This window comes from Oncorhynchus kisutch, unplaced genomic scaffold (assembly GCF_002021735.2).
Source record: "Oncorhynchus kisutch isolate 150728-3 unplaced genomic scaffold, Okis_V2 scaffold1149, whole genome shotgun sequence".
Lineage (NCBI taxonomy): Eukaryota > Metazoa > Chordata > Actinopteri > Salmoniformes > Salmonidae > Oncorhynchus > Oncorhynchus kisutch.
The window spans coordinates 20,481-47,323 of record NW_022263094.1 but is presented as its reverse complement, the minus strand read 5'-3'; the positions used below and the strand labels follow the sequence as shown (position 1 = coordinate 47,323).

General features: G+C 48.0%; 1 protein-coding gene across 1 annotated transcript; it reads right to left on the bottom strand.

Moving 5' to 3' along the window:
• Positions 1 to 444: 444 nt before the first annotated feature.
• On the bottom strand, positions 445 to 26,843 carry LOC109880375 (cleavage stimulation factor subunit 3). The gene is made up of 20 exons (XM_031817784.1): positions 26,634 to 26,843; positions 25,643 to 25,744; positions 25,366 to 25,461; positions 20,926 to 20,958; positions 20,028 to 20,125; positions 19,767 to 19,833; positions 19,623 to 19,657; positions 19,406 to 19,532; positions 19,200 to 19,277; positions 18,941 to 19,103; positions 13,898 to 14,007; positions 13,638 to 13,754; positions 13,095 to 13,313; positions 12,711 to 12,813; positions 10,259 to 10,328; positions 9,464 to 9,659; positions 9,175 to 9,328; positions 1,900 to 1,994; positions 1,120 to 1,180; positions 445 to 1,021 (listed from the first exon to the last, which is right to left on the bottom strand). Exons 1-20 carry the CDS (start codon positions 26,658 to 26,660, stop codon positions 822 to 824), a joined length of 2,151 nt encoding a protein of 716 aa, XP_031673644.1. The 5' UTR covers positions 26,661 to 26,843; the 3' UTR covers positions 445 to 821.

The window sequence follows — 26,843 nt, the reverse complement described above, 5'->3', positions numbered from 1 at the left end:
ACCCCTAGATGAGCCAGTTCCTGGATTGATCTGGGTGTGATACCGGCCTACAATGCACCCGTACGTAGATCAGTCATAGTTACTAAGTTAATAACAGGCTGGTGGAGGTGGCCAGAGGCAGACCTGTCTCAGCTCTAACAGACAGATGGGAGGTCTTGTGATGGTCTGGTACTGAGCAGGTCTCATCATCAAGGCAGGGAATATGATTAGATAGATGGAGACTGGTTTTATCAGGCTCCTCTGCTGATGCACTGATACACACAGCTGGAAATCTCTGGTCTGGACAGCACCACGCTGAACCCTAGTGGTGACTATTAAATGTGCACAGCCACAGATATATACTGTAGACTTTTACCCCTCAAACATGATTGACCTTGAAATAACATTAAAATAACCTAAGAGAACAGAAGTGATCATTTCAGTAACACACAAGACAGGAGCCAGTTTAGTTTTGGTTCTTTTCCCCTCTTTTTATTGAAAGGAAATGTATTCTCTCAATTTGACTAGAAAAACAGGTGGATTCCATTTGTCCATCACCAGAGGTTCACAAGGCCAAACAGCTGAGTGTCAAATTAAGGGTTGAATTAAAAACTTTGTACAGTATTAGTCACCCAGCTTTAAAAAATAAAACTGTTAAAAAAACACCAACAACAAAAAAAAAAACCACAGGTGTGTTTAGAGGGACCAACGATGGTTGGATATAAAGACTCTTCCAGACAAACTGCAGACGAGTCTGTTTGCCCTAAAAGGTTTGACGTAATGGGGTTACATTCCTGTACAGAGTCCATCCCAAGTGTGCGTGTGTCTGAGTGAGTGTGTGTTCACCGGATCCTCTTCTGCTGGCGAGCGCGGTAGATGTCGTGAACGGGTGGGGCCACAGCGCCCTTGTCCTCCTCTTCATCAGAGTCTGCATTGGGTCTCTTCAGTGACTTGGTCATGGCGTGGTTCTCCATGGAACCGTTCCCTTCTCCGCCGGCATCAGGCTGCCTGCCCGTTATCAACTCTACTGCTGCATCTACAGCTGAGAGAGAGATATTCACATCAACATTAAGTGTGCTATTCAGGCAAAGGAAAATCTAAAGGAAAGCTTGGTGATATGACAGTTTCAAAGCTACTTACTCTCTGGTAGTGTACATCTCCTGAAGCTCTCCATCAGTTCATCCACCTGCACAAAGGGCCCCTGCAGAAACACCACAACATCAGCACAACAGCCACATGTCACCAACAGTGAGTGGTGGGGTGTTGGTACTGTGAAGTCACCAACAGTGAGTGGTGGGGTGTTGGTACTGTGATGTCACCAACAGTGAGTGGTGGGGTGTTGGTACTGTGAAGTCACCAACAGTGAGTGGTGGGGTGTTGGTACTGTGATGTCACCAACAGTGAGTGGTGGGGTGTTGGTACTGTGAAGTCACCAACAGTGAGTGGTGGGGTGTTGGTACTGTGATGTCACCAACAGTGAGTGGTGGGGTGTTGGTACTGTGATGTCACCAACAGTGAGTGGTGGGGTGTTGGTACTGTGATGTCACCAACAGTGAGTGGTGGGGTGTTGGTACTGTGATGTCACCAACAGTGAGTGGTGGGGTGTTGGTACTGTGATGTCACCAACAGTGAGTGGTGGGGTGTTGGTACTGTGATGTCACCAACAGTGAGTGGTGGGGTGTTGGTACTGTGATGTCACCAACAGTGAGTGGTGGGGTGTTGGTACTGTGATGTCACCAACAGTGAGTGGTGGGGTGTTGGTACTGTGATGTCACCAACAGTGAGTGGTGGGGTGTTGGTACTGTGATGTCACCAACAGTGAGTGGCGGGGTGTTGGTACTGTGATGCCACCAACAGTGAGTGGCGGGGTGTTGGTACTGTGATGCCACCAACAGTGAGTTGTGGGGTGTTGGTACTGACCACGAAGCAGGTGGGTGGAGGCAGTAGCTTCATCAGGATGACTGCGGCCGGGGGGACCGGGAACACCCCTCCTGGAACAGGGTGCAGTCCTGGAGCTGTGTGGAGAGACCAGAGCATGTGAGAGGAGCTGGAGTGGAGCCCAACTTGACTGGAGTGTGGAGCGAGATTCCTAAAGGCTGGAGCGTCTTAGGTCAAATCAAATCAAATTTATTTATATAGCCCTTCGTACATCAGCTGATATCTCAAAGTGCTGTACAGAAACCCAGCCTAAAACCCCAAACAGCAAGCAATGCAGGTGTAGAAGCACGGTAAGTTAGGTTAGGTAAGTTACCTACTAGCCAGGTGTGGTAGCTGGTAGGGGTAGAGGAGGGGTTAGGTACCTACTAGAGAGGTCTGGTAGGGGTAGAGGAGGGGTAAGGTACCTACTAGACAGGTCTGGTAGGGGTAGAGGAGGGGTAAGGTACCTACTAGCCAGGTGTGGTAGGGGTAGAGGAGGGTTAAGGTACCTACTAGACAGGTCTGGTAGGGGTAGAGGAGGGGTAAGGTACCTACTGGCCAGGTCTGGTAGCTGGTAGGGGTAGAGGAGGGGTAAGGTACCTACTGGCCAGGTCTGGTAGCTGGTAGGGGTAGAGGAGGGGTAAGGTATCTACTAGTCAGGTGTGGTAGCTGGTAGGGGTAGAGGAGGGGGTAAGGTATCTACTAGCCAGTTGTGGTAGCTGGTAGGGGTATAGGAGGGGTAAGGTACCTACTAGTCAGGTCTGGTAGCTGGTAGGGGTAGAGGAGGGGTAAGGTACCTACTGGCCAGGTCTGGTAGCTGGTAGCGGTAGAGGAGGGGGTAAGGTACCTACTAGTCAGGTGTGGTAGCTGGTAGGGGTAGAGGAGGGGGTAAGGTACCTACTAGCCAGGTGTGGTAGCTGGTAGAGGAGGGGGTAAGGTACCTACTAGTCAGGTGTGGTAGCTGGTAGGGGTAGAGGAGGGGGTAAGGTACCTACTAGTCAGGTGTGGTAGCTAGTAGGGGTAGAGGAGGGGGTAAGGTACCTACTAGCCAGGTGTGGTAGCTGGTAGGGGTAGAGGAGGGGGTAAGGTACCTACTAGTCAGGTGTGGTAGCTGGTAGGGGTAGAGGAGGGGGTAAGGTACCTACTAGCCAGGTGTGGTAGCTGGTAGGGGTAGAGGAGGGGGTAAGGTACCTACTAGTCAGGTGTGGTAGCTGGTAGGGGTAAGGTACCTACTAGACAGGTCTGGTAGGGGTAGAGGAGGGGTAAGGTACCTACTAGACAGGTCTGGTAGGGGTAGAGGAGGGGTAAGGTACCTTACTAGCCAGGTCTGGTAGCTGGTAGGGGTAGAGGAGGGGGTAAGGTACCTACTAGCCAGGGCTGGTAGGGGTAGAGGAGGGGGTAAGGTACCTACTAGGCAGGGCTGGTAGGGGTAGAGGAGGGGGTAAGGTACCTACTAGCCAGGTGTGGTAGCTGGTAGAGGAGGGGGTAAGGTACCTACTAGTCAGGTGTGGTAGCTGGTAGGGGTAGAGGAGGGGGTAAGGTACCTACTAGTCAGGTGTGGTAGCTAGTAGGGGTAGAGGAGGGGGTAAGGTACCTACTAGCCAGGTGTGGTAGCTGGTAGAGGAGGGGGTAAGGTACCTACTAGTCAGGTGTGGTACCTGGTAGGGGTAGAGGAGGGGGTAAGGTACCTACTAGTCAGGTGTGGTAGCTAGTAGGGGTAGAGGAGGGGGTAAGGTACCTACTAGCCAGGTGTGGTAGCTGGTAGGGGTAGAGGACGGGGTAAGGTACCTACTAGTCAGGTGTGGTAGCTGGTAGGGGTAGAGGAGGGGGTAAGGTACCTACTAGCCAGGTGTGGTAGCTGGTAGGGGTAGAGGAGGGGGTAAGGTACCTACTAGTCAGGTGTGGTAGCTGGTAGGGGTAGAGGAGGGGGTAAGGTACCTACTAGTCAGGTGTGGTAGCTGGTACGGGTAGAGGAGGGGTAAGGTACATACTAGACAGGTCTGGTAGGGGTAGAGGAGGGGTAAGGTACCTTACTAGCCAGGTCTGGTAGCTGGTAGGGGTAGAGGAGGGGGTAAGGTACCTACTAGCCAGGGCTGGTAGGGGTAGAGGAGGGGGTAAGGTACCTACTAGGCAGGGCTGGTAGGGGTAGAGGAGGGGGTAAGGTACCTACTAGCCAGGTGTGGTAGCTGGTAGAGGAGGGGGTAAGGTACCTACTAGTCAGGTGTGGTAGCTGGTAGGGGTAGAGGAGGGGGTAAGGTACCTACTAGTCAGGTGTGGTAGCTAGTAGGGGTAGAGGAGGGGGTAAGGTACCTACTAGCCAGGTGTGGTAGCTGGTAGAGGAGGGGGTAAGGTACCTACTAGTCAGGTGTGGTAGCTGGTAGGGGTAGAGGAGGGGGTAAGGTACCTACTAGTCAGGTGTGGTAGCTAGTAGGGGTAGAGGAGGGGGTAAGGTACCTACTAGCCAGGTGTGGTAGCTGGTTAGGGGTAGAGGAGGGGGTAAGGTACCTACTAGTCAGGTGTGGTAGCTGGTAGGGGTAGAGGAGGGGGTAAGGTACCTACTAGCCAGGTGTGGTAGCTGGTAGGGGTAGAGGAGGGGGTAAGGTACCTACTAGTCAGGTGTGGTAGCTGGTAGGGGTAAGGTACCTACTAGACAGGTCTGGTAGGGGTAGAGGAGGGGTAAGGTACCTACTAGACAGGTCTGGTAGGGGTAGAGGAGGGGTAAGGTACCTTACTAGCCAGGTGTGGTAGCTGGTAGGGGTAGAGGAGGGGGGTAAGGTACCTACTAGTCAGGTGTGGTAGCTGGTAGGGGTAAGGTACCTACTAGACAGGTCTGGTAGGGGTAGAGGAGGGGTAAGGTACCTACTAGACAGGTCTGGTAGGGGTAGAGGAGGGGTAAGGTACCTTACTAGCCAGGTCTGGTAGCTGGTAGGGGTAGAGGAGGGGGTAAGGTACCTACTAGCCAGGGCTGGTAGGGTAGAGGAGGGGGTAAGGTACCTACTAGGCAGGGCTGGTAGGGGTAGAGGAGGGGGTAAGGTACCTACTAGCCAGGTGTGGTAGCTGGTAGAGGAGGGGGTAAGGTACCTACTAGTCAGGTGTGGTAGCTGGTAGGGGTAGAGGAGGGGGGTAAGGTACCTACTAGTCAGGTGTGGTAGCTAGTAGGGGTAGAGGAGGGGGTAAGGTACCTACTAGCCAGGTGTGGTAGCTGGTAGAGGAGGGGGTAAGGTACCTACTAGTCAGGTGTGGTAGCTGGTAGGGGTAGAGGAGGGGGTAAGGTACCTACTAGTCAGGTGTGGTAGCTAGTAGGGGTAGAGGAGGGGGTAAGGTACCTACTAGCCAGGTGTGGTAGCTGGTAGAGGAGGGGGTAAGGTACCTACTAGTCAGGTGTGGTAGCTGGTAGGGGTAGAGGAGGGGGTAAGGTACCTACTAGTCAGGTGTGGTAGCTAGTAGGGGTAGAGGAGGGGGTAAGGTACCTACTAGCCAGGTGTGGTAGCTGGTAGGGGTAGAGGAGGGGGTAAGGTACCTACTAGTCAGGTGTGGTAGCTGGTAGGGGTAGAGGAGGGGGTAAGGTACCTACTAGCCAGGTGTGGTAGCTGGTAGGGGTAGAGGAGGGGGTAAGGTACCTACTAGTCAGGTGTGGTAGCTGGTAGGGGTAGAGGAGGGGGTAAGGTACCTACTAGTCAGGTGTGGTAGCTGGTACGGGTAGAGGAGGGGTAAGGTACATACTAGACAGGTCTGGTAGGGGTAGAGGAGGGGTAAGGTACCTTACTAGCCAGGTCTGGTAGCTGGTAGGGGTAGAGGAGGGGGTAAGGTACCTACTAGCCAGGGCTGGTAGGGGTAGAGGAGGGGGTAAGGTACCTACTAGGCAGGGCTGGTAGGGGTAGAGGAGGGGGTAAGGTACCTACTAGCCAGGTGTGGTAGCTGGTAGAGGAGGGGGTAAGGTACCTACTAGTCAGGTGTGGTAGCTGGTAGGGGTAGAGGAGGGGGTAAGGTACCTACTAGTCAGGTGTGGTAGCTAGTAGGGGTAGAGGAGGGGGTAAGGTACCTACTAGCCAGGTGTGGTAGCTGGTAGAGGAGGGGGTAAGGTACCTACTAGTCAGGTGTGGTAGCTGGTAGGGGTAGAGGAGGGGGTAAGGTACCTACTAGTCAGGTGTGGTAGCTAGTAGGGGTAGAGGAGGGGGTAAGGTACCTACTAGCCAGGTGTGGTAGCTGGTTAGGGGTAGAGGAGGGGGTAAGGTACCTACTAGTCAGGTGTGGTAGCTGGTAGGGGTAGAGGAGGGGGTAAGGTACCTACTAGCCAGGTGTGGTAGCTGGTAGGGGTAGAGGAGGGGGTAAGGTACCTACTAGTCAGGTGTGGTAGCTGGTAGGGGTAAGGTACCTACTAGACAGGTCTGGTAGGGGTAGAGGAGGGGTAAGGTACCTACTAGACAGGTCTGGTAGGGGTAGAGGAGGGGTAAGGTACCTTACTAGCCAGGTCTGGTAGCTGGTAGGGGTAGAGGAGGGGGTAAGGTACCTACTAGCCAGGGCTGGTAGGGGTAGAGGAGGGGGTAAGGTACCTACTAGGCAGGGCTGGTAGGGGTAGAGGAGGGGGTAAGGTACCTACTAGCCAGGTGTGGTAGCTGGTAGAGGAGGGGGTAAGGTACCTACTAGTCAGGTGTGGTAGCTGGTAGGGGTAGAGGAGGGGGTAAGGTACCTACTAGTCAGGTGTGGTAGCTAGTAGGGGTAGAGGAGGGGGTAAGGTACCTACTAGCCAGGTGTGGTAGCTGGTAGAGGAGGGGGTAAGGTACCTACTAGTCAGGTGTGGTAGCTGGTAGGGGTAGAGGAGGGGGTAAGGTACCTACTAGTCAGGTGTGGTAGCTGGTAGGGGTAGAGGAGGGGGTAAGGTACCTACTAGCCAGGTGTGGTAGCTGGTAGGGGTAGAGGAGGGGGTAAGGTACCTACTAGTCAGGTGTGGTAGCTGGTAGGGGTAGAGGAGGGGGTAAGGTACCTACTAGTCAGGTGTGGTAGCTGGTACGGGTAGAGGAGGGGTAAGGTACATACTAGACAGGTCTGGTACGGGTAGAGGAGGGGTAAGGTACCTACTAGACAGGTCTGGTAGGGGTAGAGGAGGGGTAAGGTACCTTACTAGCCAGGTCTGGTAGCTGGTAGGGGTAGAGGAGGGGGTAAGGTACCTACTAGTCAGGTGTGGTAGCTGGTAGGGGTAGAGGAGGGGGTAAGGTACCTACTAGTCAGGTGTGGTAGCTGGTAGGGGTAAGGTACCTACTAGACAGGTCTGGTAGGGGTAGAGGAGGGGTAAGGTACCTACTAGACAGGTCTGGTAGGGGTAGAGGAGGGGTAAGGTACCTTACTAGCCAGGTCTGGTAGCTGGTAGGGGTAGAGGAGGGGGTAAGGTACCTACTAGCCAGGGCTGGTAGGGGTAGAGGAGGGGGTAAGGTACCTACTAGGCAGGGCTGGTAGGGGTAGAGGAGGGGGTAAGGTACCTACTAGCCAGGTGTGGTAGCTGGTAGAGGAGGGGGTAAGGTACCTACTAGTCAGGTGTGGTAGCTGGTAGGGGTAGAGGAGGGGGTAAGGTACCTACTAGTCAGGTGTGGTAGCTAGTAGGGGTAGAGGAGGGGGTAAGGTACCTACTAGCCAGGTGTGGTAGCTGGTAGGGGTAGAGGAGGGGGTAAGGTACCTACTAGTCAGGTGTGGTAGCTGGTAGGGGTAGAGGAGGGGGTAAGGTACCTACTAGCCAGGTGTGGTAGCTGGTAGGGGTAGAGGAGGGGGTAAGGTACCTACTAGTCAGGTGTGGTAGCTGGTAGGGGTAGAGGAGGGGGTAAGGTACCTACTAGTCAGGTGTGGTAGCTGGTACGGGTAGAGGAGGGGTAAGGTACATACTAGACAGGTCTGGTAGCTGGTAGGGGTAGAGGAGGGGTATGGTACCTACTAGACAGGTGTTGTAGCTGGTAGAGGTAGAGGAAGGGGTAAGGTACCTACTAGACAGGTCTGGTAGCTGGTAGGGGTAGAGGAGGGGTATGGTACCTACTAGACAGGTGTGGTAGCTGGTAGGGGTAGAGGAAGGGTAAGGTACCTACTAGACAGGTCTGGTACGGGTAGAGGAGGGGTAAGGTACCTACTAGACAGGTCTGGTAGGGGTAGAGGAGGGGTAAGGTACCTTACTAGCCAGGTGTGGTAGCTGGTAGGGGTAGAGGAGGGGGTAAGGTACCTACTAGCCAGGTGTGGTAGCTGGTAGGGGTAGAGGAGGGGGTAAGGTACCTACTAGTCAGGTGTGGTAGCTGGTAGGGGTAGAGGAGGGGGTAAGGTACCTACTAGCCAGGTGTGGTAGCTGGTAGGGGTAGAGGAGGGGGTAAGGTACCTACTAGCCAGGTGTGGTAGCTGGTAGGGGTAGAGGAGGGGGTAAGGTACCTACTAGCCAGGTGTTTGAGTTTATTTTTATTTTTACAGGGACAGTGCACATTAATCAACATTTCAGTAAAAGTGCCGGTTTTAGCCAACCGGCTAATTTTCAACCGCAGTCCCTGGGCAGGTTATTAAAAACAATTACAATATAGACAATAGCAACATAGAACAAGCAAGACATAGCATACAGACAGAGCAACATAGGACAAGCAAGACGTAGCATACAGACAGAGCAGCATAAAACAAAAAGCAGTGTGGTAGCTGGTAGGGGTAGAGGAGGGGGTAAGGTACCTACTAGACAGGTCTGGTAGCTGGTAGGGGTAGAGGAGGGGTAAGGTACCTACTAGACAGGTCTGGTAGCTGGTAGGGGTAGAGGAGGGGGTAAGGTACCTACTAGACAGGTCTGGTAGCTGGTAGGGGTAGAGGAGGGGTAAGGTACCTACTAGACAGGTCTGGTAGCTGGTAGGGGTAGAGGAGGGGTAAGGTACCTACTAGACAGGTCTGGTAGCTGGTAGGGGTAGAGGAGGGGTATGGTACCTACTAGACAGGTGTTGTAGCTGGTAGAGGTAGAGGAGGGGTAAGGTACCTACTAGACAGGTGTTGTAGCTGGTAGAGGTAGAGGAGGGGTAAGGTACCTACTAGACAGGTGTTGTAGCTGGTAGAGGTAGAGGGTAAGGTACCTACTAGACAGGTGTTGTAGCTGGTAGAGGTAGAGGAGGGGTAAGGTACCTACTAGACAGGTGTTGTAGCTGGTAGAGGTAGAGGAGGGGTAAGGTACCTACTAGCCAGGTGTGGTAGCTGGTAGGGGTAGAGGAGGGGGTAAGGTACCTACTAGACAGGTGTTGTAGCTGGTAGAGGTAGAGGAGGGGGTAAGGTACGTACGGGCCAAGTGTCGTGGTTGGTAGGGGATCATCTGGCTGGTGTCAGGTTTGGGGTACTCTGGTTTGCGGTCGGCCTCGTCCTTTTGCGTGGGAGCCGATGGAGTCACCACCGTCTCTGTCTGGAGCAACGCCGCCAGTTTGGCACGGGACACGTCCTGCACACACACAGGTTTAAATCATAGAATTCTAAACAGATATCCTTTACCCTCACATGATTGAAGAGTTGAACAAGAGAGAAACACACAAATGGTCCAGTTGTTTCATAGCCATAGATTACCAGTTGTACAGACCTTGTATCCGAGGGCTTTGAGCTCGCTGGCAGAACAGGGGTACAGGTCCATGAACTTGTATCTGTCCACCAGCAGGGCCGTCTCCTTGCCTTCGTACTCATCCTTGAAGGCCGTGAAACGCCTGCGCTCCACCTTCAGGATACTGGCCAGGTCCCCGATGTTACTCTCAAAGGCCAAGAAACGTGCCCAGATCTCACTGAGGGAGAGGTGTTGACAAACACACAGGTCCGTTAATAACGCAATAACAGACAGATATCATGTGGATGTTCTATAATAACAGACAGATCTAAATGTGGCTGTTCTATAATAAAACAATAACAGACAGATATCATGTGGATGTTCTATAATAAAACAATAACTGACAGATATCATGTGGATGTTCTATAATAACACAACAACAGACAGATCTAATGTGGGTTTTCTATAATAAAACAACAACAGACAGATCTAATGTGGGTGTTCTATAATAAAACAATAACTGACAGATATCATGTGGATGTTCTATAATAACACAACAACAGACAGATCTAATGTGGGTTTTCTATAATAAAACAACAACAGACAGATCTAATGTGGGTGTTCTATAATAACACAATAACTGACAGATATCATGTGGATGTTCTATAATAACACAATAACTGACAGATATAATGTGGCTGTTCTATAATAACAGACAGATATAATGTGGATGTTCTATAACAACACAACAACAGACAGATCTAATGTGGGTTTTCTATAATAAAACAATAACAGACAGATCTAATGTGGGTGTTGTAGGAACATAATTCCTCATACCCAGACTTCTCTGGCGACAGGCTTCCCGAGGTGAGAACACGCTCAAACAGAACTCTGGTGTTGTTGTCCTCTGGAGGGCGGTAGAGAAAGAGGTGAGGCCTTCAAACTCATGAATCTACCACTATGTTTCAGATAATGCCTCAGAAACCGTCTCCTAAATTACAGCATAACACTATCTACACTGAACAAAAATATAAAGTTAACATGTAAAGTGTTGGTCCCATGTTTCATCCCAGAAATGTTCCATACACACAAAAAGATTATTTCTCTCAAATGTTGTGCACATTTGTTTACATCTGTTAGTGAGCATTTCTTCTTTGCCAAGAAAATCCATCCACCTGACGTGTGGCATATCAAGAAGCTGATTAATATAGGATCAGACCCTTTTTTTCAAATTTAGCCTAAAATGACATAGCCAAATCTAACTGACTGTAGCTCAGGACCTGAAGCAATATCCTACAGGGATATGCGACCCTGTAGGAGGTTTTAAATAGCATGGTCATTACACGGGTGCACCTTGTGCTGGGGACAATAACAGGCCACTGTAAAATATACAGTTATGTCACACAACACAATGCCACAGGTGTTTGAAGTTGAGGGGGCATTAAATTAGCATGCTGACTGCAGGAATGTCCATCAGAGGTGTTGCCAGAGAATTTAATGTTAAGTCACCTCCAATATCTTTTTAGTGAATTTGGCAACATGTCCAATAGGCCTCACAATCACAGACCACGTGTAGGGCGTGGTGTGGGCGAGCGGTTTGCTGATGTCAACGTTGTGAACAGAGTGCCCCATGGTGGTTGTGGGGTTATGGTATGGGCAGGCATTAGCTACGGACAACGAACACAACTGCATTTTATCGATGGTAATATGAACGCACAGATATACCGTGATGAAATCCTGGGGCCCATTGTCGTGCCATTAATCCTCAGCCATCACCTCATATTTCAGCATGATAATGCACAGCCCCATGACGCAAGGATGTGTAAACAATTCCTGGAAGCTGAAAATGTCCCAGTTCTTCCATGGCCTGCATATTCACCAGACATGTCACCCATTGAGCATGTTTGGGATGTTCTGGATCGACGTGTACGACAGCGTGTTCCTGTTCCCATCAATATCCAGCAACTTGCTCAGCCATTGAAGAGGAGTGGGACAACAGTTAACCAGCCACAATCTACAGCCTGAACAATTCTATGTTTAGGAGACTTGAGGCAAATGGTGGTCACACCAGATACGGACTGGTTTTCTGATCCACGCCCCCATCTTTTGTTTTTAAGCGATCTGTGACCAACAGATGCATATCTGTATTCCCAGTCATGTAAAATCTATAGATTAGGGCCTAATTTATTTATTTCAATTGACTGATTTCCTTATATTAAAACTGTAACTCAGCTATACTCGGCCTTGTCTCAGGATGGTAAGTTGGTGGTTGAAGATATCCCTCTAGTGGTGTGGGGGCTGTGCTTTGGCAAAGTGGGTGGGGTTTTATCCTGCCTGTTTGGCCCTGTCCAGGGGTTTCATAGGATAGGGCCACAGTGTCTCCCGACCCCTCCTGTCTCAGCCTCCAGTATTTATGCTGCAGTAGTTTATGTGTCGGGGGGCTAGGGTCAGTTTGTTATATCTGGAGTACTTCTCCTGTCCTATCCGGTGTCCTGTGTGAATTTAAATATGCTACTCTAATTCTCTCTTTCTTTTTCTCTCTCTCTCAGAGGACCTAGGCCCTAGGACCATGCCTCAGGACTACCTGGCATGATGACTCCTTGCTGTCCCCAGTCCACATGGCCGTGCTGCTGCTCCAGTTTCAACTGTTCTGTCTGTGATTATTATTATTTGATCATGCTGGTCATTTATGAACATTTGAACATCTTGCCCATGTTCTGTTATAATCTCCACCCGGCACAGCCAGAAGAGGACTGGCCACCCCACATAGCCTGGTTCCTCTCTAGGTTTCTTCCTAGGTTTTGGCCTTTCTAGGGAGTTTTTCCTAGCCACCGTGCTTCTACACCTGCATTGCTTGCCGTTTGGGGTTTTAGGCTGGGTTTCTGTACAGAACTTTGAGATATCAGCTGATGTAAGAAGGGCTATATAAATAAATTTGACTTGACTAAAATCTTGGATGTTGGGTTTATATTTTTGTTCAGTATATACACGTCAATGAAATAAAGAAACACACACCAGCGTCTATAGACCGCCTCTGCCTGGGTTTGATCTAGTTTGACTATATGAGTAATTGATAGAGGATGTCACTGGGTCCATGTCATAGAGAGAATAGGATCAGCATGTTGAACAAATACACTGATATTAGATCCCCTGTAGTCTTCAATACCATCGCTTAACAACTATACAATCTCAATGACTGTTGCCATGGCAGCTACCCTTGGTTGTGTTATTGTTACACAAGAGGGTGAATGGCAAGTCTCAATAAATGAATCCGTCACTTGTCACTTACCATTAAGGTGTGAGAGGTAATCGATGTATGCAAGTATATACTCTGGAATGTCTCCATATTTCTTCAAGCCCAGTTCAAATATCTTAAAGGCCACTGATTTGTCCTGTGAGGGAAGGTAACGGAAGACCAGTCAAACATTGAGACACAGAATGTTTCCCCTTATATTCTCTTTGCACTGTTGGCATGGGTGTCAGGCTAAGGCCAGAGAGACACAGGAACACAGATTAAATCATATATGCATTCATCAATTATCAGTTTTTGTCCGTCAAACGCTATTTTCAAGTCGACTGTTTTCGGTTCTCCATCATCCGTCAACCGATGACTCCGTCCCATTGCCTCAATCCCAAATGTTCAGACAATGTTCCGTAGCCTATGTATACCCACCTTACTGCAGTAGTATTCCATCAGTGCTGCAGTCACGTAGACGTGGTGACGCGTGCGCATGTCCTCCCGGGCCTTCTTAAAGATGATGCGGCCTGATTTGATGCCCTCGGCCCGCCTGCCAAACTTCATGTACTGGATGTAGACCAGCGTGGGGTCGATGTCCTCGATGGCCAGCAGACGGTTGTAGATGCTGTGGACCTTTTCATGCTTCAATCGACTCTGAAAAGAGGAGAGATGTGGGTTAGCTCATTCATCAATTAAATGCCTGTCAAACATTTCCTGGACCTCTATTCAACATTCATTTATACTGGTTCACACTCCACAACTTTACTCAACACAAGGATTGCTCCGGAATAATCCAATTAATTAATCTTAATAGGAACGAGACGAGACAAATTAATACGTCTGCAGTGAAAGATGCACTAATCATTTATGGATGACAGTCAATTATACATTTCCTTGGCAACCCTTGACATCTTCATATTATGACCTCATGTTTTGGCAAGTGTTTCGTGACAGATGATTGGTGTTTGTGCAGCTTACCTCCTCGTAGTCAGCGAATGAGAAGTACAGCAGCATGTTCTTCTTCAGTAGAGTACCGATGGCGCGCTCGTAGATGTTAGCTGCTTCGTCACTGAACACCTTAGAGTTGTTCATGTCCTGAGGAGCGGAAGAAAGGGTTCAAGTCTGGCATTTAAAAACCAAACCAACAGTAAGGTCTAAAATAACAAACGTATCTTTTAAAATGTGGAGGAAACCCTGTTCCAATTAGGACACATTGTGCCATCAGTGGCCTCTCTTACCCCCTTCTCTGCCAGTAGTTTACTGGACTGGTCCAGATACTGGGCAGCCTCATACCACACATCAGGGTGATGACCCAGCACCAACAGACACTGCTCATAGGCAAACATCACTGCAACACGGAGCACAATTACAACGTTAGGGCTGCAATGCTAGCAAAACCTCTAGGCAACACTGGATTTCTATCAACTTTTTTTTCAAGTTCACACACCACCAGGAATCACTGTTCCTCCCACCACACACACACACAACCACTAGCTACAGTGGGGGAAAAAAGTATTTAGTCAGCCACCAATTGTGCAAGTTCTCCCACTTAAAAAGATGAGAGGCCTGTAATTTTGATCATAGGTACACTTCGACTATGACAGACAAAATGAGGAGAAAAGAAATCCAGAAAATCACATTGGACTTTTTTATGAATTTATTTGCAAATTATGGTGGAAAATAAGTATTTGGTCAATAACAAAAGTTTCTCAATACTTTGTTATATACCCTTTGTTGGCAATGACAGAGGTCAAATGTTTTCTGTAAGTCTTCACAAGGTTTTCACACACGGTTGCTGGTATTTTGGCCCATTCCTCCATGCAGATCTCCTCTAGAGCAGTGATGTTTTGGGGCAACACGGACTTTCAACTCCCTCCAAAGATTTTCTATGGGGTTAAGATCTGGAGACTGGCTAGGCCACTCCAGAACCTTGAAATGCTTCTTACGAAGCCACTCCTTCGTTGCCCAGGCGGTGTGTTTGGGATCATTGTCATGCTGAAAGACCCAGACACGTTTCATCTTCAATGCCCTTGCTGATGGAAGGAGGTTTTCACTCAAAATCTCACGATACATGGCCCCATTCATTCTTTCCTTTACACAGATCAGTTGTCCTGGTCCCTTTGCAGAAAAACAGCCACAAAGCATGATGTTTCCACCCCCATGCTTCACAGTAGGTATGGTGTTCTTTGGATGCAACTCAGCATTCTTTGTCCTCCAAACACGACGAGTTGAGTTTTTACCAAAAGGTTTTGGTTTCATCTGACCATATGACATTCTCCCAATCTTCTTCTGGATCATCCAAATGCTCTCTAGCAAACTTCAGACGGGCCTGGACATGTACTGGCTTAAGCAGGGGGACATGTCTGGCACTGCAGGATTTGAGTCCCTGACGGCGTAGTGTGTTACTGATGGTAGGCTTTGTTACTTTGCTACCAGCTCTCTGCAGGTCATTCACTAGGTCCCCCTGTGTGGTTCTGGGATTTTTGCTCACCGTTCTTGTGATCATTTTGACCCCATGGGGTGAGATCTTGCATGGAGCCCCAGATCGAGGGAGATTATCAGTGGTCTTGTTTATTTTACACTTTTATTTTACTAGGCAAGTCAGTTAAGAACAAATTCTTATTTTCAATGACGGCCTAGGAACAGTGGGTTAACTGCCTGTTCAGGGGCAGAACGACAGATTTGTACCTTGTCAGCTCGGGGATTCGAACTTGCAACCTTTTCGTTACTAGTCCAACGCTCTAACCACTAGGCTACCCTTCCATTTCCTAATAATTGCCCCACAGTTGATTTCTTCAAACCAAGCTGCTTACCTATTGCAGATTCAGTCTTCCCAGCCTGGTGCAGGTCTACAATTTTGTTTCTGGTGTCCTTTGACAGCTCTTTGGACTTGGCCATAGTGGAGTTTGGAGTGTGACTGTTTGAGGTTGTGGACAGGTGTCTTTTATACTGGTAACAAGTTCAAACAGGTGCCATTAATACAGGTAACGAGTGGAGGACAGAGGAGCCTCTTGAAGAAGAAGTTACAGGTCTGAGAGAGACAGAAATCATGCTTGTTTGTAGGTGACCAAATACTTATTTTCCACCATAATTTGCAAATAAATTCATTAAAAATACTACAATATGATTTTCTGGATTTTTTTCCTTCTCAGTTTTGTCTGTCATAGTTGAAGTGTACCTATGATGAAAATGACAGGCCTCTCATCTTTTTAAGTGGGAGAACATGCACAATTGGTGGCTGACTAAATACTTTTTTGCCCCACTGTAGCTACATGAATCACTGTCCCCCCCCCCACCACCACCACCAGCTACATGAATCACTGTTCCCCCCCACCACAACCACTAGCTACATGAATCACTGTCTCCCCCCCCCCACCACCGCCCCCACTAGCTACATGAATCAGTGTCCCCCCCCACCACCACTAGCTATATGAATCAGTGTCCCCCCCCCACCACTAGCTACATGAATCAGTGCCCCCCCCCCACCACTAGCTACATGAATCAGTGTCCCCCCCCCCCACCACCACCACTAGCTACATGAATCAGTGTCCCCCCCACCACTAGCTACATAAATCACTGTTCCCCCCCACCACCACCACCACCACCACCACTAGCTACATGAATCACTGTTCCCCCCCACCACCACCACTAGCTACATGAATCACTGTTCCCCCCCACCACTAGCTACATGAATCACATTCCCCTCCCCCACCACCACTAGCTACATGAATCACTGTTCCCCCCACCACAACCACTAGCTACATGAATCACTGTTACCCCCCACCACAACCACTAGCTACATGAATCCCTGTTCCCCCCCACCACAACCACTAGCTACATGAATCACTGTTCCCCCCCACCACAACCACTAGCTACATGAATCACTGTCCCCCCCCCCCCCCCACCACCACCACCACCACCACTAGCTACATGAATCAGTGTCCCCCCCACCACTAGCTACATGAATCACTGTTCCCCCCCACCACAACCACTAGCTACATGAATCACTGCCCCCCCCCCCCCACCACCACCACCACTAGCTACATGAATCAGTGTCCCCCCCACCACTAGCTACATGAATCACTGTTCCCCCCCACCACCACCACTAGCTACATGAATCAGTGTCCCCCCCCACCACTAGCTACATGAATCAGTGCACCCCCCCCACCACTAGCTACATGAATCACTGTTCCCCTCCCCCACCACCACTAGCTACATGAATCACTGTTCCCCCCAACCACCACCACCACTAGCTACATGAATCACTGTTCCCCCCAACCACCACCACCACTAGCTACATGAATCACTGTTCCCCCCAACCACCACCACCACCACCACTAGCTACATGAATCACTGTTCCCCTCCCCCACCACCACTAGCTATATGAATCACTGTTCCCCTCCCCCACCACCACTAGCTATATGAATCACTGTTCCCCTCCCCCACCACAACCACTAGCTACATGAATCACTGTTCCCCCCACCACCACTAGCTATATGAATCACTGTTCCCCTCCCCCACCACAACCACTAGCTACATGAATCACTGTTCCCCCCCACCACCACCACCACCACCACCACTAGCTACATGAATCACTGTCTCCCCCCCCCCCCCACCACCACCACCACTAGCTACATGAATCAGTGTCCCCCCCCCACCACCACTAGCTATATGAATCAGTGTCCCCCCCACCACTAGCTACATGAATCAGTGCCCCCCCCCACCACTAGCTACATGAATCACTGCCCCCCCCCCCCCACCACCACTAGCTACATGAATCAGTGCCCCCCCCCCCCCCACCACTAGCTACATGAATCAGTGCCCACCCCACCACTAGCTACATGAATCACTGTTCCCCCCCCCACCACCACCACCACCACCACTAGCTACATGAATCACCGTTCCCCCCCACCACTAGCTACATGAATCACTGTTCCCCCCCACCACCACCACTAGCTACATGAATCACTGTTCCCCCCCACCACCACCACCACCACCACTAGCTACATGAATCACATTCCCCTCCCCCACCACCACTAGCTACATGAATCAGTGTGTCCCCCCACCACCACTAGCTACATGAATCAGTGTGTCCCCCCACCACCACTAGCTACATGAATCAGTGCCCCCCCCCACCACTAGCTACATGAATCACTGTTCCCCCCCCCCCCCCCCCCCCACCACCACCACTAGCTACATGAATCAGTGTCCCCCCACCACCACTAGCTACATGAATCAGTGCCCCCCCCACCACTAGCTACATGAATCACTGTTCCCCCCCCCCCACCACCACCACTAGCTACATGAATCAGTGTCCCCCCCCACCACTAGCTACATGAATCAGTGCCCCCCCCACCACTAGCTACATGAATCACTGTTCCCCTCCCCCCCCCCCACCACTAGCTACATGAATCACTGTTCCCCCCCACCACCACCACAACCACTAGCTACATGAATCACTGTTCCCCTCCCCCACCACCACTAGCTATATGAATCACTGTTCCCCTCCCCCACCACCACTAGCTATATGAATCACTGTTCCCCTCCCCCACCACCACTAGCTATATGAATCACTGTTCCCCCCACCACCACTAGCTATATGAATCACTGTTCCCCTCCCCCACCACTAGCTATATGAATCACTGTTCCCCTCCCCCACCACAACCACTAGCTACATGAATCACTGTTCCCCCCCACCACCACCACCACCACTAGCTACATTAATCACTGTCCCCCCCCACCACCAGCTATATGAATCACTGTTCCCCCCTCACCACCACTAGCTATATGAATCACTGTCCCCCCCCCACCACCACTAGCTATATGAATCACTGCCCCCCCCCACCACCACCACTAGCTATATGAATCACTGTTCCCCCCCCACCACCACCACTAGCTACATGAATCAGTGTCCCCCCCCACCACTAGCTACATGAATCAGTGCCCCCCCCACCACTAGCTACATGAATCACTGTTCCCCCCCACCACCACCACCACTAGCTACATGAATCACTGTTCCCCCCCCACCACCACCACTAGCTACATGAATCACGTTCCCCTCCCCCACTAGCTACATTAATCACTGTCCCCCCACCACCACTAGCTATATGAATCACTGTTCCCCCCCCCCCACCACTAGCTATATGAATCACTGTCCCCCCCCCCACCACCACTAGCTATATGAATCACTGTTCCCCCCCACCACCACCACCACTAGCTATATGAATCACTGTTCCCCCCACCACCACTAGCTATATGAATCACTGTTCTCCCCACCACACCTCTCTTAGTGATGAGTGTCTGGTCCTCTGTGCGGAGCGGGTTGCTCTTCTCCCATTGGATGTACTTCTTCCACATCTCCACCTGCACCGCCTCCTGGGGGGAGTTCTGTGGGGGCACCGAGGGGGCGTTCCTATCCAGACCCTTCATCACAGTCTCATATTCCTGGAGAGACGGTTTAACATCAGCTCACAATCATTAAATCATCTACCAGACAGTATGAATCCGTTTACCCCATCAGTGTGTTTGTGAGTACCTTACCTTGGCCACTCTCCTAGCGTTCATGTAGTCTCTGCTGCGGTCCTCAATCATCTTCTTGGCCAGATGTACGTTGATGCCCTGTTTGTACACCATGCTACTTAGCACCACTGACAGATGAGACCAATGACACACGAAAACAATGTTCTGCCACCCCTCATGTGGTTCCTTATTCAGCCCTCCATAGGGTCATAGGTCATTGGTCTTACCTCCTCATACTTGCTGTAGTCTCTCCAGAGCTGCTCGATGTTGATCATGGGGTTCACACAGCCCCTCTGGTAGACCCTGCGCACCGCCGTGATTCGCTGGTTTTCAGCGTATGAACCAACCGCCTCACTGGAAGGACACAAGGCCTGGGAATTAGGGACTTCAAGTACTTTTTAATGAAGGAAAACAACAAAGTGTTGTGTTAAGAGCAGTACTTACACTCCTTTGAGGAAGTTGATGTAGTCCACCCATATCTGAGGGGAGAGCAGAACAATTAGAAATCATGGCTTGGAAACCCATTTCAGATCGCACATTTTCAACCAACTTGTTTTAACATTTAATTGCCAATATGCTTTGATTTACCTGGTAGGACATGATCTCCATGCCGATTTTATCCAGCGCAAAGTCATACGCCTGCGCCATCTTCTCTCTGGTGATGGTCAAGCAGGGCTGGGTTAGGACTTGTGTTACATCACAATATCAAGATATGCACTGGGAACATTTGTCAAAATAGGGTGTTGTGTTATCACTGTGAAATGCATTGCTGAATGGTTAAGATTGTGTGTGAGCACACGAAGAGCCCGTCCTCCTCCAATTCCTTTCCTGGGTAACAGGTGAACCTACTTGTAGCTGGGTAGCTTTCCTTTCGTCTCACGGACATAGGAGAGGTAGCATTTCCACAGGTCGATGTGCAGCACTTTCATCAGACATCTCTGAAACAACTACAGCAGGAGGGAAGGGCCTCGTTTCAGTTTCACGTATTCAAAAACATATGTCTACTGAAAATTAACGCTTCAGACAACAGTGTGCACTCAATCATTCCCCACTGTCATACTGAGAAATAGATACGCTGGGTGATTTGTAGTGTGTGTGTCCTTGTATAAAAGGGGAAGTAGGGGATTCCCTCTAGGGAGGGCTGCCTAATAGAAAGTGACCTAAAGCCTACCCTGGCAGGAGAACCAGCGGAACAGAGCTCACTGACAGACAGCAGCCACACTGTACCACAGCTGGAGAAATAAACAGCAGTGTACACGAGGGCTTTGCAACACGCTGCTGCTATAAAAGACAGAACCCACCTTGGTGAAAATGAGAGAGAACTACTTTTCCTTTCAGTTTCAGGGGATGGTTAATAGACAGCACCAACACAGTAAAAACATCTGCACCAGACAGAAAAGTTTGAGCTGATAAGTGTGTAGTGTTGCCTGTGGGTTATCAATACATGTTCTGTGACTTTAACAAGTGGCAATAAACAATGCTTTCCCACTCCTGTGAACTGTAGATTTACTGTTGTACTGCAGTAAAGAATGCTGCTATATTTTATGGGTTAGGCTTGATCCTTGATATATTAGAGGTTACTTAAATGGCTTCTTCAGTTGTTAAGGGCAACACTGGATGAGTCAGAACCATGTTGGTTTCCATCCAGTGACAGGGAGGTGGAACCTCCCTTAGAATCAACCAACCATGGCAGTCTCAGTCCCCTGTAAGGCCAATGGGAGGGGACTTCGGTATGATTGGCACTCACCTTTTCTACCTTGTCATAGTTTTTTGCCTTGATCTGTGGACAGAGTGTAAAGAAGTGTTAATTCAACAGGCAGGTGTTTCAATTGTGTATATGGACAAACAGGCATGCATGCAAACTCCCTCTGACACACACATACAATCCCTTTCAGATCAACAAAGTGAATTTCACACAAGAAAGACCATTTCAAGATCAATTTTGTAAGATATGGGGTTTATTCTCATTGTACATCATGGACCATAGACGAGTCACATGATCAAGCGGTTGTAAGAAAAATGGGTTTTGATGTCTAGACATTGTTCCATGGGGTAAAGAACACATTTTCCCATTTGTGAATACCCAACCTTCCCAATAAACTGTAGACTTAGACATATAAGCTCTTTAAAAACTTTAAAACAGACATTTTCATCAGCATTTAAAAAACAATCATATATTAGCCCCTTCACTACACTGGAAAAGACCACGCTCGTGCCAATCACTAAACATGTTACTGACAGTCAGCCTGGCCAGACATCAAGGTGACTCATTGGCTGACAGTGGCAGGAAAGAGTCTCCACACTGGCAGGCAGCTGATGTTGGGTGGGAGAGGGAGTCCTCAATCAGTTCTGTCCCTACTGCAAGCCCTGTGGACTTCCAACTCTCCCTCTACCAAGGCCTGCCAGCATAGACCAGTGTCAAATAAGCATAATGAGAAACATCAATCTTTACTGGAGCTACTGGTTGGCCTGGCCCTGACAAAAGGCCTGTGACAGGCACAGGACTCCCAATGCAGCAGCCTAGCTGCTGGCCTGTACTGTAGGCCTTTTGCTGTTGCAATTGCAAGGCTAGTAGCTCCTAAAACTTTGACGACAAAACACACAGTAACAAGAAACATTCAGGTGTTTGAATGGGAGAATACATTTGAACTTGGAATGAATCCTGCCTCAATAATTCTCCATCTGCTTCTTTCCCTCATCGATTCTAAGAGCAATACAGCGTAATGTCACTAAGCCCACAGGTTGGCTTTCAGCTTGTTGTGCAAGCCACTTAACACAATCATTTATTAGAGGGGCTCTCAAATAATCTGTCAACGTTAAATCTTGCCTAGGCCTCGAAGTGTATGGCTTGAATAGAAGTACTTTTTCAGGAATAACAATACGCAGCGCAAGAAAATAACTAATTCAATATGTATACATCTAGAAGTGGGAAGTATCATTGCAAGATTACGATTAACAATTTCACATTTGTTCAAAAATTCAGATCCTAAAGAGAACTAGGCCTGTCTCAAATGTAGCCTATGGAAGTGTTAGACATGAAAAATAACACTAGTTTTACACAGACAACATGAAACAAGATTGGTAAACAATGATTTATTGAAGTAAATCACTAGATAAATCAACATAAAAATACACAGAAGACGTAACTCCAGCCGTGACAGCTGCAGGCATAGAGAAGTACATCCCGTGACATGAGTGACATAGCTTTAGGTAGGCCACATAGATAACATCTCACCTCGAGGGCAGACACGCACACCCACACAATCTGTAGTCAGCAAACATTGTCATTGTATGAATCCACAGCAGCCCATGGCTTTAGCATTCACTAACAATAGTTTTAGCATCTCACTCAGTTATCCTAGCTACAACATGAGAACCAGACCCAGAAGACACTACAAGAGAGACACAAGTCTTCTAAAGCACTTTGTTCTATTTCGGTGCAGGCAAACCAGTCGAGTGGGGAATTAAATATTAATCAATCCATCCAATTGTCTAAAATTGTTTAACTCTCAACCAAATAAAATACATTATTAGTAATACGGGCTTTTATCAGGAAGTCACAACAATCCAGGCTTAAAAACCCAAGCCCATCAACACAGAAATACTTCACTATGCAAATGTTTAACACGTCCATATAACTAGCTTCCACAACATTCAAACCTTCTCCAGTTCTTCATGCTACCATCATTTCTCTATCAACTAAGCATTCACATTACAAGCACAACATCACTAGGCCTACCACCTAACTCGCACTCAGCAGCCAAAAAAATTAAATAAAACATTAACTAGGAAGGTAACAGGCACAATTTCTATGTGGGATAATCAAGAGCACCAGGCCTAATGCATTCTTTAAAATGGGATTAGGTATGGGAATGTTTATGGGGAAAGGAGGTGGTTGTGAACTGGACTGCAGTAACCATCAACACCATAAAGAAAAAGATGCAATAAGTCACAGTAGAGAATTCTGGTCATTTGTTTTATTAAACAGTATGCAATTTAAAATCACTTTCAACAAACCGCAGGGTACAGTCAAATTGAGTACAACGCAACTTATGCATTTCCTTATTCTTGTGCATGCACAGATCAACCACTTGAGTTCACCAAGGGGAGTGAAACTGTATTGAAACGAAGACAAAAACCACTAAGCAAGTGCGAAATGTGCCACAAAAGGTCAAATGTGACTCAGAACCAAGACAATGGTCCCTTAAGCTGTACCTGAACGTTGGTGTCCTGCGATGTGTGAATTCACAAGTAAAACACCTGAATTCCCAATACTGGATTGTTTCTGTATAACTCACAAGCACACGTTATTTTCTTGAAAGGTTAGTGAAGAGGTCAGACATTCAAACGTATGATTTGTTTTCTACACATCAGATCAAACTAGAATATTGACGTAACCTTTTTCTATACTGCAGTAACAACTACCATATTATTTGACAGGTTGCGGCTAAGCTCAAAAATGTGGTAATATTTTCCCAAGTTGCTCATGTTGAGGCAAATGAAACTGGGATAAAAAGACTGCGGCAAGTTCGATTTGACTGCAGTCTAGAAATAAATCAAAGGCTACCCAAACTGGAAGGGGGAAAAAAAACAATTGAATTGTTTTAACGCAAATGACCAACTTTTAACTATGGTACATAGCTATAAACAAATGAAGTCAACAGGTGGTTGAACTTATACAGAATGACCTACAGGCTGTGCTAAACGGTGTTGAATGAGGCCATTCTAACAAGGGTAGCAGTGTATAGAATGGGAGAGCTTCTAGACTTAAAAACAATGTGCCCAACTCCTCACGGATGTGCACGGTGCAAATACCCCAGGGTCTAGTCTGATTGTATTGTGACTGGAATACACAAACAAATAAGGTGACGTCTGAACATTAGAGACTATTAGGCAATCTGGTATCAATTAACCCTTAGACAAGGGGTGTCCAAACCCAATCTTGTAGGGCAGCAGTATGTGCAGGCTTTTCCCCTCTAGTCCAGAACCAACACACACGGGTCACATTCTGAAGGCACAATTAACTGTAAAATAAAATACTCTACCAAGATTCAACATGGAATCAGGTGTATTTGCACTGGGCTGGAACAAAAGCCTGCATACTGCCGGACCAAGATGGGACACCATGTACTATAGTCAATTCCTGTAGATGTGAAAGGAAGCTGTGGGTGTAAGAAGGGGGCTCCGTGAAGCATTACCTGTTCATATACTCCCACTCAATCCCTTCAGACCTACAAGTAGTAAGGCATGATTTTAAACTGGGCACATGAGTTGGTCTCCTCCCCAGACTTCTGTTCACCTGCTGTAGACAGCCCAGGGCCCAGATGACTAGTTCGGATCAGAGCTGCGTGTAGTGGGCATCAATTAATGAGGCTTGGTCAGTCATGCTTTTAACTCACACATACTTACCCACTTTATTCCCCTAAATAAGTGGATTACAAGCATCCATTTGTATGTCTAAAACTAATGGCATACTCATGAAATGATGGAGCTTATCTTATGTAGGGATGGGGTTTAAGGCTCATCTAAGATGTAGGCAATATGGTGTGATAAGGGCCAGGAATGGGAGCAGGTACCATCCACAAAAACCCAATGTCATTTTGTAATGTGGGTGACCTACCATTTTAAAAGACATATTGGAGTAATGTGGATTCTTTGCTGGGTCAAAACCAGGGTGAACATCCGCCTACATAAACAGGGACCTACAATAATAATACAGCTTCCGTAGTAAACATAGGTCGCTTGTTGGGGGTAAGGTAGCATAACTGTGCTGGAAAAAAAATGTTAAGTTGAACACATTCACTCATACGGTTTATGATCAAAAACAAAAATGACCTCAAAGAAATGACACAGGAGGCAATAAATAGACACGACAAGTGAATAAAAGGCTAAAGCACTCCAATACCATTAAAAAGTTTTAATGCTGTTGCAGATCAAACATGCAACAAATGGACTTAACCCCATTTAAAGACATAGAAAATAGTTGTTTTTTCTACTGAGGAACATACAGTGTGCGTCCTGAAAAATAAATGGTTAAGATAGTAACCTAAACCTCTCGTACTTTAAAAAAAATACCATTGAGATGAAGTGGACCTATTTGTTGTGTGAAAGTCACATTGTTGATCCTGTTAGGATATGCACTCCCATGCACACATGTAGTTGTGAGAAATTGATAAAAAATATTAACCTCCGCTTCAATGAATAGTTTCCAGAATCTGCCCGAGCTTGGGAACTGGGCCACAAGTCGTTCATACGTCTTCCTTGCTTTGTCTATTGGTTGGTTCTAAAAGGGTAGAATGCATTTATATGTACACTTGTTGACAAACAAGTTGAAACAGTCCTATATGACACATTTGCAATTTCTGTTAGATCCCCACCCACCACCCTCTTGAGCCCCACCCTCTCCCTCCCTTGACCCAATCGATTACCCCAGGTAAGAGGAATGCAACCCTGAGTCACTAAACCTGTGCTTCTCGAATCAGAATGCTCCATGCGTCAAGGTCATATGGGTTTTCTTCCAACTTCTTCTCTGCTTTCTTAACCTTCTCCGGGATATACTCAGCTGCCTGCAAGACATGAAAAGATGATTGGGGTTACAGACATGCATACACTGCAACAAGAGGTGGCTTTGGAAAACAAATCAATCAGGGTGCCAATATTAAAGACAATTTGAAGAGTACATTTTAGAATATCTCGTTTATAATTGACCCACTACACTTGTTTCCAGTTTGGACTACTTTATTTAGCCACATAAGAAACCGAGTAGGACAACGGCAGATACGAGGAAATGCTTGATTGTTTACATGGTTAGCTAGTTGGCTACTAAGGTAGTTCGCTAATCATGTAAACATGTTACACTATTGCACAACTTCTAACACCGCACCGTTAACTCCATAAACTAGCTTTCAACTGTTTAAATGCAATACAACGTGCACCCATTGCTGCATACGCTTGGGCTAGTTAGCTAGCGTAACAAAAAAGCGCGGCCTAAATGTAATGTTACCTAGGTAGCTAACTTCAGCTTGCAACGAACTAGTGTTTATTCTCAGCAACAGGCCAAAAGCTAACTAGAACACGCTAACTAGTGTTAGCATGACGTTCAGACCATATCAGGTCGTGTTACCTGTACAAGCTAGCTAACGTTAGTTGGTCGACTGACATTAACTTCTGACCAAAATCATTGGCAGGTTACCTAGCTAGCACGTAATTAGCTTAGCCGCAGATCTCTCAAACAATGCAACGTAATTACGTAGTTAACTAAATATTTTCCCTAAAATATTGTCAATAGTGTGTGGTAGCTATGTAGAAAGCGCTTCAAATCCATAAATTCTATATTAAACGGTATCTATGGTGTAGGCCTAGCTAGCTAACGTAAGTGAACCACCATGCAACACGAGTGAAAATGTAACGTAGCTAACTAGCAACCGTTCGCTACAAACAACTGAAATGCTCTACCTGGTCGGCGGTTGCTTCCGTGGACATTACTGGTTACCTTTAGTTTACCTATATTACAAATTTCAACAGTATTTAAACATAGAAATATTGAATTAAAAACAGCTATATCGCATGACTGCACGACGACTCCAGTAGCTATGAACACAGTCTGCCCACTGCTGTGACTGGCCGTTTTCTCAAAATGGCGTGGCTGAATGCTCACTTCCTTAT